The following is a 14,282-nucleotide window of genomic DNA, read 5'->3' as shown; positions in this document are numbered from 1 at the left end:
AGGAATGAAGAACCTCACTACCAGGAAATCCATTAATTTGCATTCTATTGGGGTATAGTGCACATCTGTTTAGGCAATGCAGCTGCAGTAGGAGACAGTGCTTAACATCAGCCTGGAATTCTAGTTTATGTATATGGTGAAGCATGTCTGGTTTAAACTGTTGAAACCCAGCAGTCCCAGTTGGACTCATTACTCCTAGAAAGGAGGTTTTGGAGGATTGTCTGTCCCTTTTAAGATGCATTACATCAGCTTCTGCATGAAGCATGACTCCTGGCATCCCTTAGCAGAGAAGTGCTGGGATGCGGCAGGTGTTTTCACTCACCGCTGTGTTTTCTGGACATAGCTCTGGTGTGTTGGCAGCCAACTGGAATGACACTTGAATTATAGTTAGCTCTTAGGTTAACACACCCTTCATAAGGATAGAGGATATTCACATTGTGATGTTTGTCCTCTGTTGGTCTGTAACAAGTTGTTCTACAGAATCAAACAGTTGCAAACAGAAGTGCAGTGTGCCCTCTTCAGAAAAAAATCTGGAAAATACATCAGTATTTGCATTAGGAACCTGATGTATGGATTTTTGAGCACCTCTGAGCTGGTTGTGATACAATAATAAATTATGTGGGGTCGGGCATGGTGGCATGATGTTTCAACTGAATACACATTGTTTGTGTATGGATATATGTAAGAAGAGAATGAGAAATGGCTGTGACTGAAGGTTTAGAAGGCTGATAAAAACAGTTTTAAACCAGCTTTAAACTTTATAACAGAACTTCACTAGGCTGATACTCATTAACGATACACATTGCTAATGGCTAGTTCTTACTCATTCCTAGCCGTTACCACTGCATATTCAAAGCAATTTGTCTGTAACAATCTCATTTTAAATTAATTGTGAGCTCACAGTACCACAGAGCTGGTACTGTGTATTTAGCACCGATAGCTATGGTCCTTGACTGCAAGCTGTTCAAGGCTGTCACAGGTACATTTTCTTGTTGTTTAGCAGTTTTGTTGCTTCTTTTCAGCTATTGCTGCTATTGAAAGAAAAGCTGTTCTTTTTTTTCCCCACAAATCTCAAGGTTGCACTTTATCAGTGACTACTAATTGACCATCACTGCGTTGCTTACAGTTCTGGGGCCTCTGCTTCCAATGTGTACCCTTGTTCTTACCTCATATCTAAGCTGTATGCCGTAACAAGAGGCACCTGGTACCCAGCTCTAGCTAACACAACAAGTTCCCCTAATAATGTCACAGGCAGAAGAGGCCAGAATTTGGGCCTTGCACATTTGGCGTAGGAACGCAGCTGGTGTAAGGCCAGAGGCCTATTCCTAGCAGCGGCACTACTGTCTTTATTGAACCACTTGGTTCAAAAATGCATATATATTGTTTACTAGTCATACTGTATAAGTTTGCTTGTGTTTGAGTTCATAGCAAGCTAATAATTAAGTACTACTCAATCTGCTGGTATTTTTGTGGGTGCAACAGCTTCTGCTTTGGCTGGAGACAGTTAAGGTTTTGTAATTGTGGAGCTAGTGATGAACCATGCATTCAGCTGATGAGCAGTCGAATCCTGACTGTCCTGAGGAGGATAGCGCTGCTCCAGCTGTACCCTGAGGAAGTACCGTTTCTTATATAGGGACGGCTGGACAGACAGCAAGCTTTGCATATGTGCATACTTACAAAGAGTCTTTGCTTCATCTCTTGTAGATGATTAATTCTTCTTTTTAAAAAGCGAAGAGGAATACGAAGATATGTGTCAACAAAATCTGTTCGCATGAAGATTAACTGTATTCTATTTTATGCGTTTAAAAAAAATAAAGGCTTAAAATGCTGAGAACTGTGTGTTTTGCATCCCTGATGTATGGATCAATTTAGCATTGGGATACTTTCCTGATATGATTCTAAATAGTATGAGGGGGTTTTTTGTTGTGATGGCATAGGCATGGTAATGTTATCCTCTGTAACTAGTGAACTGACCAGTTGTTGAGTAGGATTTTATTAAATACAGAACAGAAAAAAAAAAGTGTTTTTAATGAATCTGTTTGAAATACTGAAAGTGCTAAGACTATTGTAAGTCTTATGCCTGTGGAAATGAGTGTAGGGCTAAGCCCTTTTTCAAAGAAATACACTACTCAGTTTTGTTAAGGGTAGAGGTAGTTCAGTTTTAAATTGTGGTATGTTTATCAACCAGGGTGTAAGCGGTCTGTGAAAAAAAAAAAAAAAGGCACCGTACCACCAGTGTGTTGGTTCAGTTGCAGTGAGATTTTGGCTGGTTAGAGTTGCACTTAAGGAAGAACATTAACAAAGCCGTTCTTTATTAAAGGTTTTCTTGCCTTGTATATCTTTTCACTTTCACCCTGTTTTTCACACTTGTGCTTAGTTTTGGTACATTAGCTACTCTCAGTAAATCAGGAGGAATTGTCTTCCTAACAGTTTCACAAATAACTTCACAACTATGACATATCCAGTTTCCAGAGGGGTGCTGGAATTATTTCAAGAGTTGTCTTAGAGTGAGACCACCTCTTTCCAAATCAAAAAAAAAAAAAAGTTTCTTGTTCTTTAGAGGCATGGACAAATATGTGTTTCCGTATCCTCTTTAGCTGTGAGTCCCATTGTGCATTTTGGAGACCAGGCTGGGAAAAGAGCTTGTAGTTAATAGGATCAGCTCCTTTGAGAACATTTATAGTGCAAGGAGGAGAATAAGGGAAATATTCTACCACTTTAAGTTTGGGAATGGCTTACTTGGTATGAGCAGAGAGATAACTAGTCAGCAGGCACTATCAAAGTCCATGAGTGATTACAGTAGACAAATGTGTGTTTATTGCTTCAACTGTTGCTCACTTCAGTTATTAATTTCCTGTCAAAACAGAAATACCACAGAGATGTTTCTGTGCTGCTGTCTTCATGCATTCCACATAACCCCTTGATATCTTCTAGTGTATATTATAGATACATGGTAATCGTTAACCATGAAATAGTTTTGTTGCAGTCCTTGACATCTGTCAAATCTAGGATTAAACATATACCAAAGTCAGTGCGGGTGTGCACCCGGCCATGGAAGCGGTGGGAACCACAGAAAATCTTCTCCTGTGCACTTTGCAAACCTCCTTGGCGACCAGCGGTGCTGTAAAGTTAATTAGTTAAGCACATGTTGTTGGGCATTCATCAAGTTACTAGCCACTGGAATTGCTTAAATGGCAGTAAAAATGGAGGGCTGGTTTGTGGTGTTTGGGGTTTTTAGGTTTATTTTTTGCTTTTAGCACTTCAAATGGTGGGAGCTATTCTTCCATCTGTCAGTTAATTTTAATCCTTTCTTATGGCAAGGATTCAATATTTCCTGTGTACCTTCTTACAGTTTTTGAGTGGATTTAAGGCCTTTTTTCCATTGATAAGCAGAAGAGTCAACAGCTGTATTTAAGTAGATCATTCTCATAGGTTAGATATACATGGTTTTTGTAGTCATCCTTGTTTCTGTTCTCGAACTTTAAAAAGATGACTGTGAAATACTTGCATTTTTTTTATTGCTGTTTTTAATGTTAATTATGTTCTGCAAGTTTTTTTCCTAAACAGCTAGTCATAAAAAAATCGTTAGCACTTGTCTGTTAAAGCATGGTGGTGATAGGTTTACTTTCTTATTCAATGTTTTCCACTTCACAAACAACTGAGAACTGGGGAAGAAATATTGACTGTTATAACCACAGATATGATTGCTGTAGAGGACACTGTCAATTCTCACTTGAAATTAAGTCACTGAGGGAAATGACCTTGACTATTTCAGACTTCTTTTTAAAGTTGTAATGTTGTTTTAAACTGTGGAATTTTCTATATTTTATCATACCAGATATTGCAAGAGAATAGTAAAACATTTGGTTTTTAATGAAATAACAATGCTCTACTTCTTAGTCAGCCCAAGAGTGTCCCAAGGCTGTAGTTAAACTGAAAGAAGTAAAACTTCCCTCTGCCATTTCTTGGAAAATTAACTTAAGTTTATGGAGAGCACCATCAGAGTCCTTAATTTTCTTTATTAAGACCATTCATTTTCTTTACTGAGATATTTTAAGTGTGGAAAAAGTCACCTTGAGGGCTTTATAATCTTTTTCACTGTACTTGCAGTTCATTTTTCTGCACTATTCCTCCTCAAGCAAGATGGCTACAAGTAGTTCTTTTAGCGACGTAAATGCATGGTACAGTTGCTGCCTTGTCTGCTGTTAGTTTACAATGTAATGCACATTCAGTTCTGCAGTGATAATGATCAATAATGCTAAATGCACACTTGGTGGTCCGAAGGTATTTCTGTCCTTCTGCAGAACTGCTGGTTCAACTGAAAGCAGAAGATCTAAAGGGAATTTTAGCAAACAGCGCTGCTAGCAGGCATCTGTGTAATTATCCTATTAAAACAGAGTAACATCTGCATTAGCTGTGCAAGTGCAGAATGGAAGGGAACATTATGTTCTCTAATCCTGTCTGGCAGCATTATGAAGTTAAAAGGATAACATTTTACCAAATCTGTGTTTTAATGTGATAGGTTACTATTAATTACCTTTCTTCTTGTTGGGTTTTATGTGAAGGACCCTGCCTCTAGCCTTCATCACAGAGCTTTTCTTGCCTTTTGGATTGTTTATGCCAGGTTTTATCTTTGATTTTACCATGAAAAGATGGTCCTGCTGTGTCTTGAAGGCCATTATTACATTTTCGCTAGTGTGTGAAAAGCTCCGAGAATATTAATTTTATGTACAAAAGACATGTTGTAGCATTTGGAAGTATGTGTTTTGAATTTAGTTGCAAATAGCAAACTCATTGGAGTATGTTTTATGAATAAGGAGTAAATGTGCATGGCAGAGGCCACACAGGAGCAAGAGAAGATTATTCCAGCCTTCTGACTGCTTGCAGCGTAAGCCAGGAGAGTGTATTGGTTTAAATAATGTAGATTTCTTTTTTCCTCTTTACCCCTGAGGGAGTCTGATTTCCTGATCACCTATCTAGCCATATGCCGTAGCTCTTGCCAGGAGCTCTGAGCAGTGTCACTGCCAGCTGAAATTACTTGTTTTCTGAGAACTGAATTATGTTGAGAATTGTCTTAAACTGCTGTACTGGCAACATCACGAAGTTTTGTGTACACACACAAGAAGTATATGTAAAAGCAGCCTTACCTTGAAATTCAGCTCAGAAACCGCTGCAAGCGTTGAATTTGATCCAGATACCGAGAGGTGTTCTGCACCTGCTCAGGCGCATCGCTCCCTCTTTGTTCTCTTTCCAGTGCTTTTCTCAGCTTCTTTGTGCTCTGGCTAGTACAGTCCAATGTTGATAGATACAAATTAAACATTTACAAAGAAAGGGTATTGTCTGCTCCTGTTTTGTACCAGTTAGAGTGAAGACCTAGTATAGCTAGTAAAAACTTCTAATGTGTTGTGACAGCTGTGCTTCCTTTCTTTCCTCTTGCAACAGGATGGAACTGAAACACGGATATACGTTGACTAAGGAGTTGGAATAAGACTGAGTCCTGCTCTGTTATATTTGTATACCTGGACCATGAATGTGCTGTTTGGCTTCATGCTTTAGGAACCTTTGTAGTGACTGTGTCAAGCGGTTGGGAATCATGGCATTCTCTCCATGGAAGCTGTCCTCTCAGAAGCTCGGCTTTTTTCTGGTGACTTTTGGTTTCATTTGGGGAATGATGCTTCTGCATTTCACTATTCAGCAGCAAACACAACATGAAAGCAGTTCAGTCCTGCGTGAGCAAATTTTGGATCTCAGCAAAAGATACATCAAAGCATTAGCCGAAGAAAATAAAAATGTGGTTGATGGGCCTTATGTTGGGACGGTGACAGCATATGGTAAGTGTGTGCTCTAGATTACCTGTTAATCTCATCAAGGTTTTTACTAAATTGTCTGAACATTTTACTTCACAATGCTGCTCATTTGACTATACTTTGTACTGTGGATTTTCTGGACAGGTGGAGAAAGCAGTCTTCACTTGTAAGTATGAAACGGGACAAATTTTACATTTCCAGTAACGTGGAAATGAACTTGTGTGCTAATTTTTACTCCATCTGTCTAGTAGCTATATCTAGTATGCCTCAGATTATTTGTTAAAACTTCATTTAAAAAAAACTTTTTTGCAGTTTTTGAGAAACTTGAGAGGCTTTTCAGCTTGTGTGTGTCGGTGAGCTAAGAAATTCCTTGTGGAAGAAGAGCTTGCCTTACTGATAAAGTGGGGACCTGATACGTTTATTTCTTCTTTCCCATTTTGCTTCTTTGTTCAGTCAATTTACTTCACTTTTAAGTTCATTTATCTGGCGTAAGCTTAAAAATATCATATTTGCCTCAAGGTAGAGAACCCTTTTTGTGAGTTTCAGTGCTTTGTTCAGCAGGAAGTTTTAATGCTTACTCTCTGCCACTTTGTAGAATGTGAAAGTTAAGTTTGTGTGCAAGTGTGAGACAAAGCATGCAGAAAAGAATGAAGCATATTACTAGGAAATATTATGAAAATAAAAATGTAATCCAGTTTCAGGTTAGGCGTGGCACCTTTTCAATCTGATGAGATCACATCATATACATTACTTGTTCAGCATTTTTTAAACTCATTTTCTTTCCTACTTACCTATGCACTTTCAGGCTATCTGTAAAGTTAATGGCTAATCAGTCATCTAGATTTGTTTCTTTTTATAGCTGCCTTAATATTCAGCTCTGAAGGAATTGGATAGATGTTTTTAGTAGGCTTAGACAAAGCATAAAGACGAGGATGCGACAGATAATAGCTGCACCTTTTTCTTTAGTTTTCTATTAATACTCTTTACTTTTTGGTGCATGTAAGGAAAATATCCTGCTGGGACGTTCTCTCCATGTTTCTGTTACCACTTTTTTCCTCTAAAAAAACGATTTTTGACTTTGTGTGAAGGTGATTGCCTGTAAACCTGAGATTGTCATCCCAAACATAGTTAATAATTATATTGCTTTGTTGATTAACAAGCTGTCATTATTTTATGACTTCTACTGATTTGTGACTGCATGTTGAACTATACTGGTGTTGTAATTGTACAAAGCAACACAAGCTAAATAGAGTGGTACTATCAATATTTAGATTGAAGACCTCCACACCAGTAGAGATTCCTAGACAATTGTGTGCCTAGGCTTAAAACAAAACTGTCTGCTACGTTGCCATCATCAGTGTCCTGTTGTCTTGAAAGGGTGCTTGATGGCAGGTGAATTGAAAAAGAAAAAAAGCAACAAAAAAACCCGAACAATATGTCTCCAGAAACTGAAGGGTAACTGCATTAGTCTGTGCCCTAGCCAGGTCTGAGGGTACAGGATATCCTTAAGCTAAGTTCCCCCTGCAGCTTGTTGCCTGGGGCATTCGTTTCCTGTGCCAAATCCTGCTAAGGAATAAGTTGACTTGCTGCCAGACAGTGATTATGTTCCCGGGAGAAGTTAAACTGTATGTGAAAGTGGGTGAAATAGCTTTACCTTCACAGAAGAGTTACAAAGTTAAGTTTTGTGCAGAAATTTCAAGTTCTGTGGCTAAGAAGAATTTTAAGTTTGATGACGAGTTTGGACAGGTGTTTTCAATTAAGGAGTTTGGAAGGATGCAAAATAATGGTAATATATTTATTTAAAATGCTAGAGGGAAAGGTGATACGGTGAGTGAATAACACCATATTAAATGATTTCTTTATGAAACTGAGTAAGATAATTACTTAAGTAAGTTAGTTTGTCCTGTTTGGCATATCAAATGATTTCTTGATAGTAAATGATCGTGTTAGCTGTTTAGGAATAAACACAATATGACTAATATTAACGATAATGGTTAGAAGTTGGTTCACTGTTCTAAGAAAATTAACGCCCTTGCTATTTAGCCTTTTTATTTCTTTTAAACTTATCCTCTGACTGCTATTAGCAAGCACAGTCATGGTTTCCATGTTCAATAATAAGTGTTCAGTTTGCTTGATTTGGCTGCTTTTACCCACCCAAAAGTTTTTCAGTCGTTCCTTAACTGTGATTACAAGCTTGTTTGCTTTCTCACTTTTTCCTTCTGCCACATATTGACCTGTCAGGCAGGTGGATCAAACACTTTTCCTTTTAAAAGTTGTAGTCCAGTATTACTGTATACACAGTGAATGTTAGATTTTTTTTTTTAAAGCAATAAACAGTTGTTTTAGAAAATTATTCTGAATCTGTGCCTTCTACCTTTTCCGTCTTAAACTAGCCTCCAATTGCTTTTTTGTTCTGGTAAACAGTCTCTCATAGCAGTGTTTTGGTATCAGTAGTAAAAAATTACAAAGTTTAGCCATTTTTCTCCTTATGATCAGTGTATGCATTAGTGTATGCTAGGTATCTTCGTCATTGTTTCCTGATTTTTTTTTTTTCTGCCTATTTCCATAGTTTTTTGTCTTCCTTAATTACCATGGTGTGTTCATGTTAAATCCCTGCTCCACTCTTTCCTCTTTTTCTGCACACTATGCTGTTAAGTAACTTCTGGACCCCTTTTAAGATAGTTCAGATCATTAGTGCTTTAGATTCCATCCTCTGATATTTAAAGGACAAAGGAAAACACACAGTTATAAAGCAAAAGATCTACTTTACAGCTCCATATATTTGGAAATATTTTATTTGGATTAAATTATATTTTATCTTATATTTGGAAAAAAAGAATCATAAGCTTTCTAAAAGTAATAGTGTTTTCTTATTTCTCTCTCATTTGCAGAAGAATTGGACTGGTCATGGAGGGGGGAAAAGGGAGCACAAAATAAGTGTGGCAGAAATACAATTGATGTAGCAGAGGATTTTCATTAGTTGTATGGAGAAAGTTTCTATTACAGATCAGAAAGATACTTGATTCTAAAGTCGTGGAAGGCAGAAAATGTATTATACACATACACATGTAATTATTTTATGTAATTAAATGGGAAAGTAGTGTAAGTTCATCATACCAAATGCTTTAATCCTGAGACAAGGGTAAATGAACAAAGAACAATACTTTCTTTCACCTTCTTTGGCTTGTTGCCACTATAATTATACAGTTTAGTCTGATAGTGGTCTATTTTTCCTCTCTTGCCCACAGTTCTTTTAGCTTACCCAACTGTCTGTGTTACTTCAAGAAGTCTGAACAAAAGAAAAGGGAAACAAAAAACATCAGAGAACTCTTTGTGGGTTGTCATTTGATATGCACACTCCTATAACAGTTTGTTGCTTTCCACACGCGGGAAGTGCTGTGTCAGACCAAAGAGATAGGTAGAGGCCATCACGAGCAGACTGCAGAAAAGAAGCAGGGGATCTATGGTGTTTTGTGTACATGACAGAAAGGCTGAACTGAACAGTTTTTTGCCAGTGCAGAACCTGGTTGTGGTGGAGGAGGTGAAGGAGAAGATTCTGTACTGGCTCAAAGCTGTCTCTTCTTTTGGGAAGGGGCTTTTTATTTCCAGGTGACTGAGCGTCTAACAGACCCATTCCTCTAATAGTGCTTGAATATGGTTTTAGATTTAGATTCATTATTACTTAAGCAACGTCTCATTACTTGAGCTGTTACAAAGCATGCATATTTTGTTCCCATGTGTGTACCCACAAAAGTGCTCACTTCACCTTGAATATAGGATACACATATGAGTTGCAGTGTGCTGTATCAAATACATAGGATGACAAGTTCCATGTCCAGGGAAACTTGTGTCTGAGGCTGAACAAAGTAGGGGACGTTAGTGCATAGACACTGCTAATGACAAAGATTTGGACTGAGAAAGTGTCTGTATATGTTCCAGTCTTATTCTTGTGTCTGTTTTTTGATTGTGTCTAACAGTGTGCATTGCATCATTAAGCAGTTTAACTTTTCATTTTTCTTTTGTAGATTTGAAGAAGACACTTGCTGTCTTGTTGGATAATATCTTGCAGCGCATTGGGAAGCTAGAGTCCAAGGTGGAAAATCTTGTACTGAATGGAACAGGAGCAAACTCTACCAACAATACTACCACTCCTGCTCCCAGCTTAGGAGCAGTCGAAAAGCTTAATGTAGCAGGTGAGTATGGCAATTGTTGAAAGTATTTATGGGCTGTTTAATCTGTATTTTTCTCTTGGCCATAACATGATTTTTCAGTGTTAGATATTTGGAATGTCTTAAGACAACAAAATTTAGAGTCTAGCATGTATCAATGACAATCTTAAGTCTGGTGGTCTTTTACAAGCTCAGAGGAAGACCTTCTTCTATGGTAACTTGAAAACATTGAAGAAAATAAAATTCTCTACCAAAGGGGTATAGTCTACCCTGTTCATTGTAGATGTTTCATACTTTAAATGGTTGCACTTGAGAAGGATCAAACTGGGCAGACGTTTTCTCTGTAAGCCGAATTACTTGGGTTGGTATGAATCTGCTCTGCATTTCTACCATATGCACTTTATTGGTTACAAACTGAAAGAAAATATTTGTTGTATTTTTTCCTGGTTGTGATTTTAAAATGTCATTCCCTACTCTTCTTAATAGCTATTATTTGACACACAGAGATGACCTACCTGATACCTTCAGCTTAAATAAATATATGTTTTTAAATGTATTTTGAAGTCATTAATTTTGTTTTCAGACTGTTTGCTACCCTTGCAACTTCTCAAAGCATTTGAGTCATCCTGTGGTGGTAGAATGCCTTGCTGGCCTCTTCACCTGTGTGTCTTGGTTCCTTTAGTGTTCCCAGCTGTGGATGTGGTTGGTACACTGAATAAATCTGGTTGTTCATACTGTCTGGTCTATTGCCCTGCATTTTGCTTTGGCAACAAGTCTAAACAGATACTGGCTGTCCTGACCCACAGGAACGTCAGAGTCTGCCCTGCTAATGATCTTTGCAGTCCAAAAAGGGAGCAGAGCAGAAGAGTTAGGGCAACTTGGTGAACAGGTTGATAGCTGTTTCCTGTAAAAATAAATATTTCTGTTGCGAGGGTATTATCCTCTTAAATTTGTCAAAACAGGGAGGCAGATGCTGCCTTGGTAGGGTAATGCCACTGAGAGGAAGTCTGGGAGAGCGGATGTACACGTGATTGCCTGATTACAGTATACCAGCAGAGCTGCTTGTCTGTACCAGGATGCTGAAGGCATATTATCCCTTGGTGAGACAGACCTTTGTGTCTCTCTTGCCACGTACTAAAAATATCATTATAGGCATTTACAACAGCCCTTTGCATGTGTGGTTTACTACTGCCTACCTTGTGGTACCTTCCCCCCCGCCCCATCTCTCTTGTCTTGGATAGACTGAAGGCAGATTAGAACCAAGTAACTGAAGAGGTACAGTACCTGCAGACTACTAATAAAGTTAGCCATGTTGCTACCACAAGGCATACAACCCAAAACCTTTATTGGAAGATCTACTTTGGTGGGAAGTGAGCTAGTACAGCATTGTTACAGTTTCTGGGCTATATATAAAATGAAAAAAATCCCCCTGTATTTTTTTTCTGTAACTGGACAAAAGAGAGACTTGATGCTGTTATTTCAGTAGATTTGCAGATAATTGGAAGAAGCATATTCCTGTTGTTGCATATACATTTATAGGCAAAGGGTCATTGTTCTTATCTGGCTAGGAAACATCTCTTATCAGCTCTTAGGGTGAATTGAATTTTGTTTGTTATTCTTGGAGTTTGCTAGATTCACAATTTTAGTACTCATGAGCAATGTTTAAAGAACTTGGTAGCGAGTTTTCAGTTTGCAGTGTTTACATAGCTTTTTGCTTCCCAAGGCTTGCTCTGTGGCAAGGAACACTATTTGTCTTATTAGAGCTTCAGTTTTTTACCTTTGACCCTTGGTACGCTAAGTTTAAAATACCTGAAGCAACTATATTAAACAGCAACAACAGAAAAACCTTTAGGAAACAGTTTCTTAAGGTTTGATTACTGTGATGTTCTGGTGCCTGTTTGGATAATGTTACTGTTCAGATTCTCCAGGGTGGACAGTACCAGTGGGTGGAATAGAACTTGAAGCTAATCCTTGCATGAAAGTGCCTACTACTCATCCATTCGAAGCAATCAGCAGAAATTCATCTGAGCAGAGGCAGCCAAATGAAAATGAAAAACTTGTTTCTACTTCTGTCTTCATAGCACTTTCCTGACAGTAGCAAACTCTGGAAGCCATATGATTCCAGTAAAATCATAATATAAATATCTTCTCCCTAGGAAGAAATTGTTCATAAAATAAGTTAGGTGAGTAAACATTGTGATTACAATACCAGCTACAGTGTTGGTTTTGTCTGTGATATTTCAACAGCATGTTTTTTTATTGTGCTACAACAATTCAGATAATCTGAAAGTTGCTGTAGAAAAGGCATTTTGTTACCCAACAGTCTGACATTTTACTGGAGCTGAAATACATATGTATATAAATACACATGGTACTTCCATTGTTTTCTTTGTAAGAGTCTACACAACTGTAATGGTGTGAAGTGATTGCAGAAAGCGAACATTAGGATTATTGGTCCTCTCTTTTGTGAGCTTGAATGTTTTAATGCTGACTTTAGACAAATTGATGTTAGTGTTAGTAATTTCACTCTGTCTGGACCACCACAGTATTTATGGAGCATCCAAACAACAGCATGTTTAATTTTTTTAGTAAAGTTTTTTAGAGACTTCTTGAGTTTATTTTTTTGCAAATCTTTTTTGCCTCAGAGTCACTGCTTAGAACTCTGAAGTGAAGCATTTTGTAGCCTCATTCACCAGTGCAACAGTGCAGTGTCATTAGCAGATTTTCCTAGAAGACTCCTGCTTCCAGTGGAGCTACTTCATACATTATTATTTTTGTATTGAACTGTCACAGTACACTTCACGCAGGCTTAGGCTGCTTGTAAACCTTGGTAGTAGATAGCGGAGTCACTAATCATTGTGAAATCTGTGCTTTGTCCTCACTGACCTTGCGTAAAATTTACTGTGTTATATACTACCTGAGTAGATACAAGTGATAAAATAAAACATAACAGAATGACAGGAAAGTGATTATGCTGTAAATATTTGTCCTCATTGCTGATTATGACTGGACACAAACTCAAGAGCAAAGCGTAGTATTTTTCTTAGAGTTTAAAACTGACTAGCGTGGCAGGCTAGACTTGTCAATCTGAATGTGCTATGAGCTTTTCTTCATTGTGTATTTTAAGTATTAGTAATGCTGTCTTGGGAAAAAAAATAGTACTCTTTTATCTGAAAACTAGGAAGAACAGAGGTGGTGATGATTAGTCAACATTTCTCCTCCCAAAGCCGTTCTACAAGTAGAATTTTCTTTGATTAGGTACATTGCTGTATTCAGAAAGCAGTGCTAGGAAGAGTATCCATATGCTACAGGTAGAGGATTGTGGTAATGCAAGAATCCTGGTTTAGTTCCAAGGTCAAGTTGCTGAAATCGGTCCAGGTTATCGTTTATGGTTATGGTCCAGTAAAGTTCTTACTTGTAATTAATAAACTTGCAACGTTACTTCTGCTAATGCACCACATTTGAGCTAAAACTGCCTTCAGTTACCACAGTCCCTTGATATTGCAACATGGAATCTGTCATCCTCCTTTCTAATGAAGGAAAAAAAAATCTTCTATGTACTTTTTCATATTTTTAACATTCTTTTGGGGATGTAGATATCCAGATTTTGTAAGTGGTCACTGCAGCTACCTGGGCAAATACATTTGAGTAGTTCTCATTCCCCTAAGGAACAGATCTGCCTTACGCCTAGTGGCCAGCAGTTGCCTGTAACCTGACAGTGTTAATAAAGGAATGCACAGCCTTTGCAGCCTTACAGCTGTAAAAGCAGATGAAAAATTTTCTGTGAACCATATGGATGAGAAAAGACCTAATAAAAGGAGCTACAAAACTCATTATAAAAACAAGTCTAACTGCTGTTTGTAGTCAAGGTGTCATTTGAAGGGCTACCATATGTCTTCTAAAACTTTTATCAGCAGCTTCTGTAGGTTTTCCTGGTGAATAAATGATAGCACCAGTAGCAGAAACATGAAGTAGGACAGTTTTTCGAGGAAAAGAAAAAATGTTAGGGAAGTACCTGGCTATCAAAGATTTTTTTTTATTTTTTTTTTAAAAAACAGTGTTCAGCAAAACAGAATGTGGTCTGACTGTGGGACATGTTAGGCAATGTGAGCCGCAAAGTCTGGGGAGGTCCAGGTAAGTGTTGGACGGGGGTATATTAAAACCTGGAGTATTATGCTAAAGTAGTCTACTATAAATTACTTCATAAAGGGATGAGCAATACGGTCTCTGAAAGAGCAAAGGAAAAGGGGGGCACTGGCATGAGAAATAATCAAACTGTTTAGCAACGTGAAAGAAATGTCGGTCT

At 37.9% G+C, this 14,282-nt stretch overlaps 1 protein-coding gene across 3 annotated transcripts in view; it reads left to right on the top strand.

Moving 5' to 3' along the window:
* MGAT5 (alpha-1,6-mannosylglycoprotein 6-beta-N-acetylglucosaminyltransferase) overlaps nucleotides 1–14,282 on the top strand; it is a 139,991-nt gene that overhangs the window by 46,118 nt on the left and 79,591 nt on the right. For all 3 annotated transcript variants that reach the window (XM_075429957.1, XM_075429955.1, XM_075429956.1), the window contains exons 2-3: nucleotides 5,443–5,831; nucleotides 9,833–10,000. In XM_075429957.1, the coding sequence (XP_075286072.1) occupies nucleotides 5,531–5,831; nucleotides 9,833–10,000 (469 nt within the window). In that variant the 5' untranslated portion in view covers nucleotides 5,443–5,530. The remainder of the gene's footprint in view (nucleotides 1–5,442; nucleotides 5,832–9,832; nucleotides 10,001–14,282) is intronic.

This window comes from Opisthocomus hoazin, chromosome 9, assembly GCF_030867145.1.
Source record: "Opisthocomus hoazin isolate bOpiHoa1 chromosome 9, bOpiHoa1.hap1, whole genome shotgun sequence".
Classification (NCBI taxonomy): domain Eukaryota; kingdom Metazoa; phylum Chordata; class Aves; order Opisthocomiformes; family Opisthocomidae; genus Opisthocomus; species Opisthocomus hoazin.
Note: the sequence above shows the minus strand (reverse complement) of the source record. Positions and strands in the feature narration are given on the sequence as shown.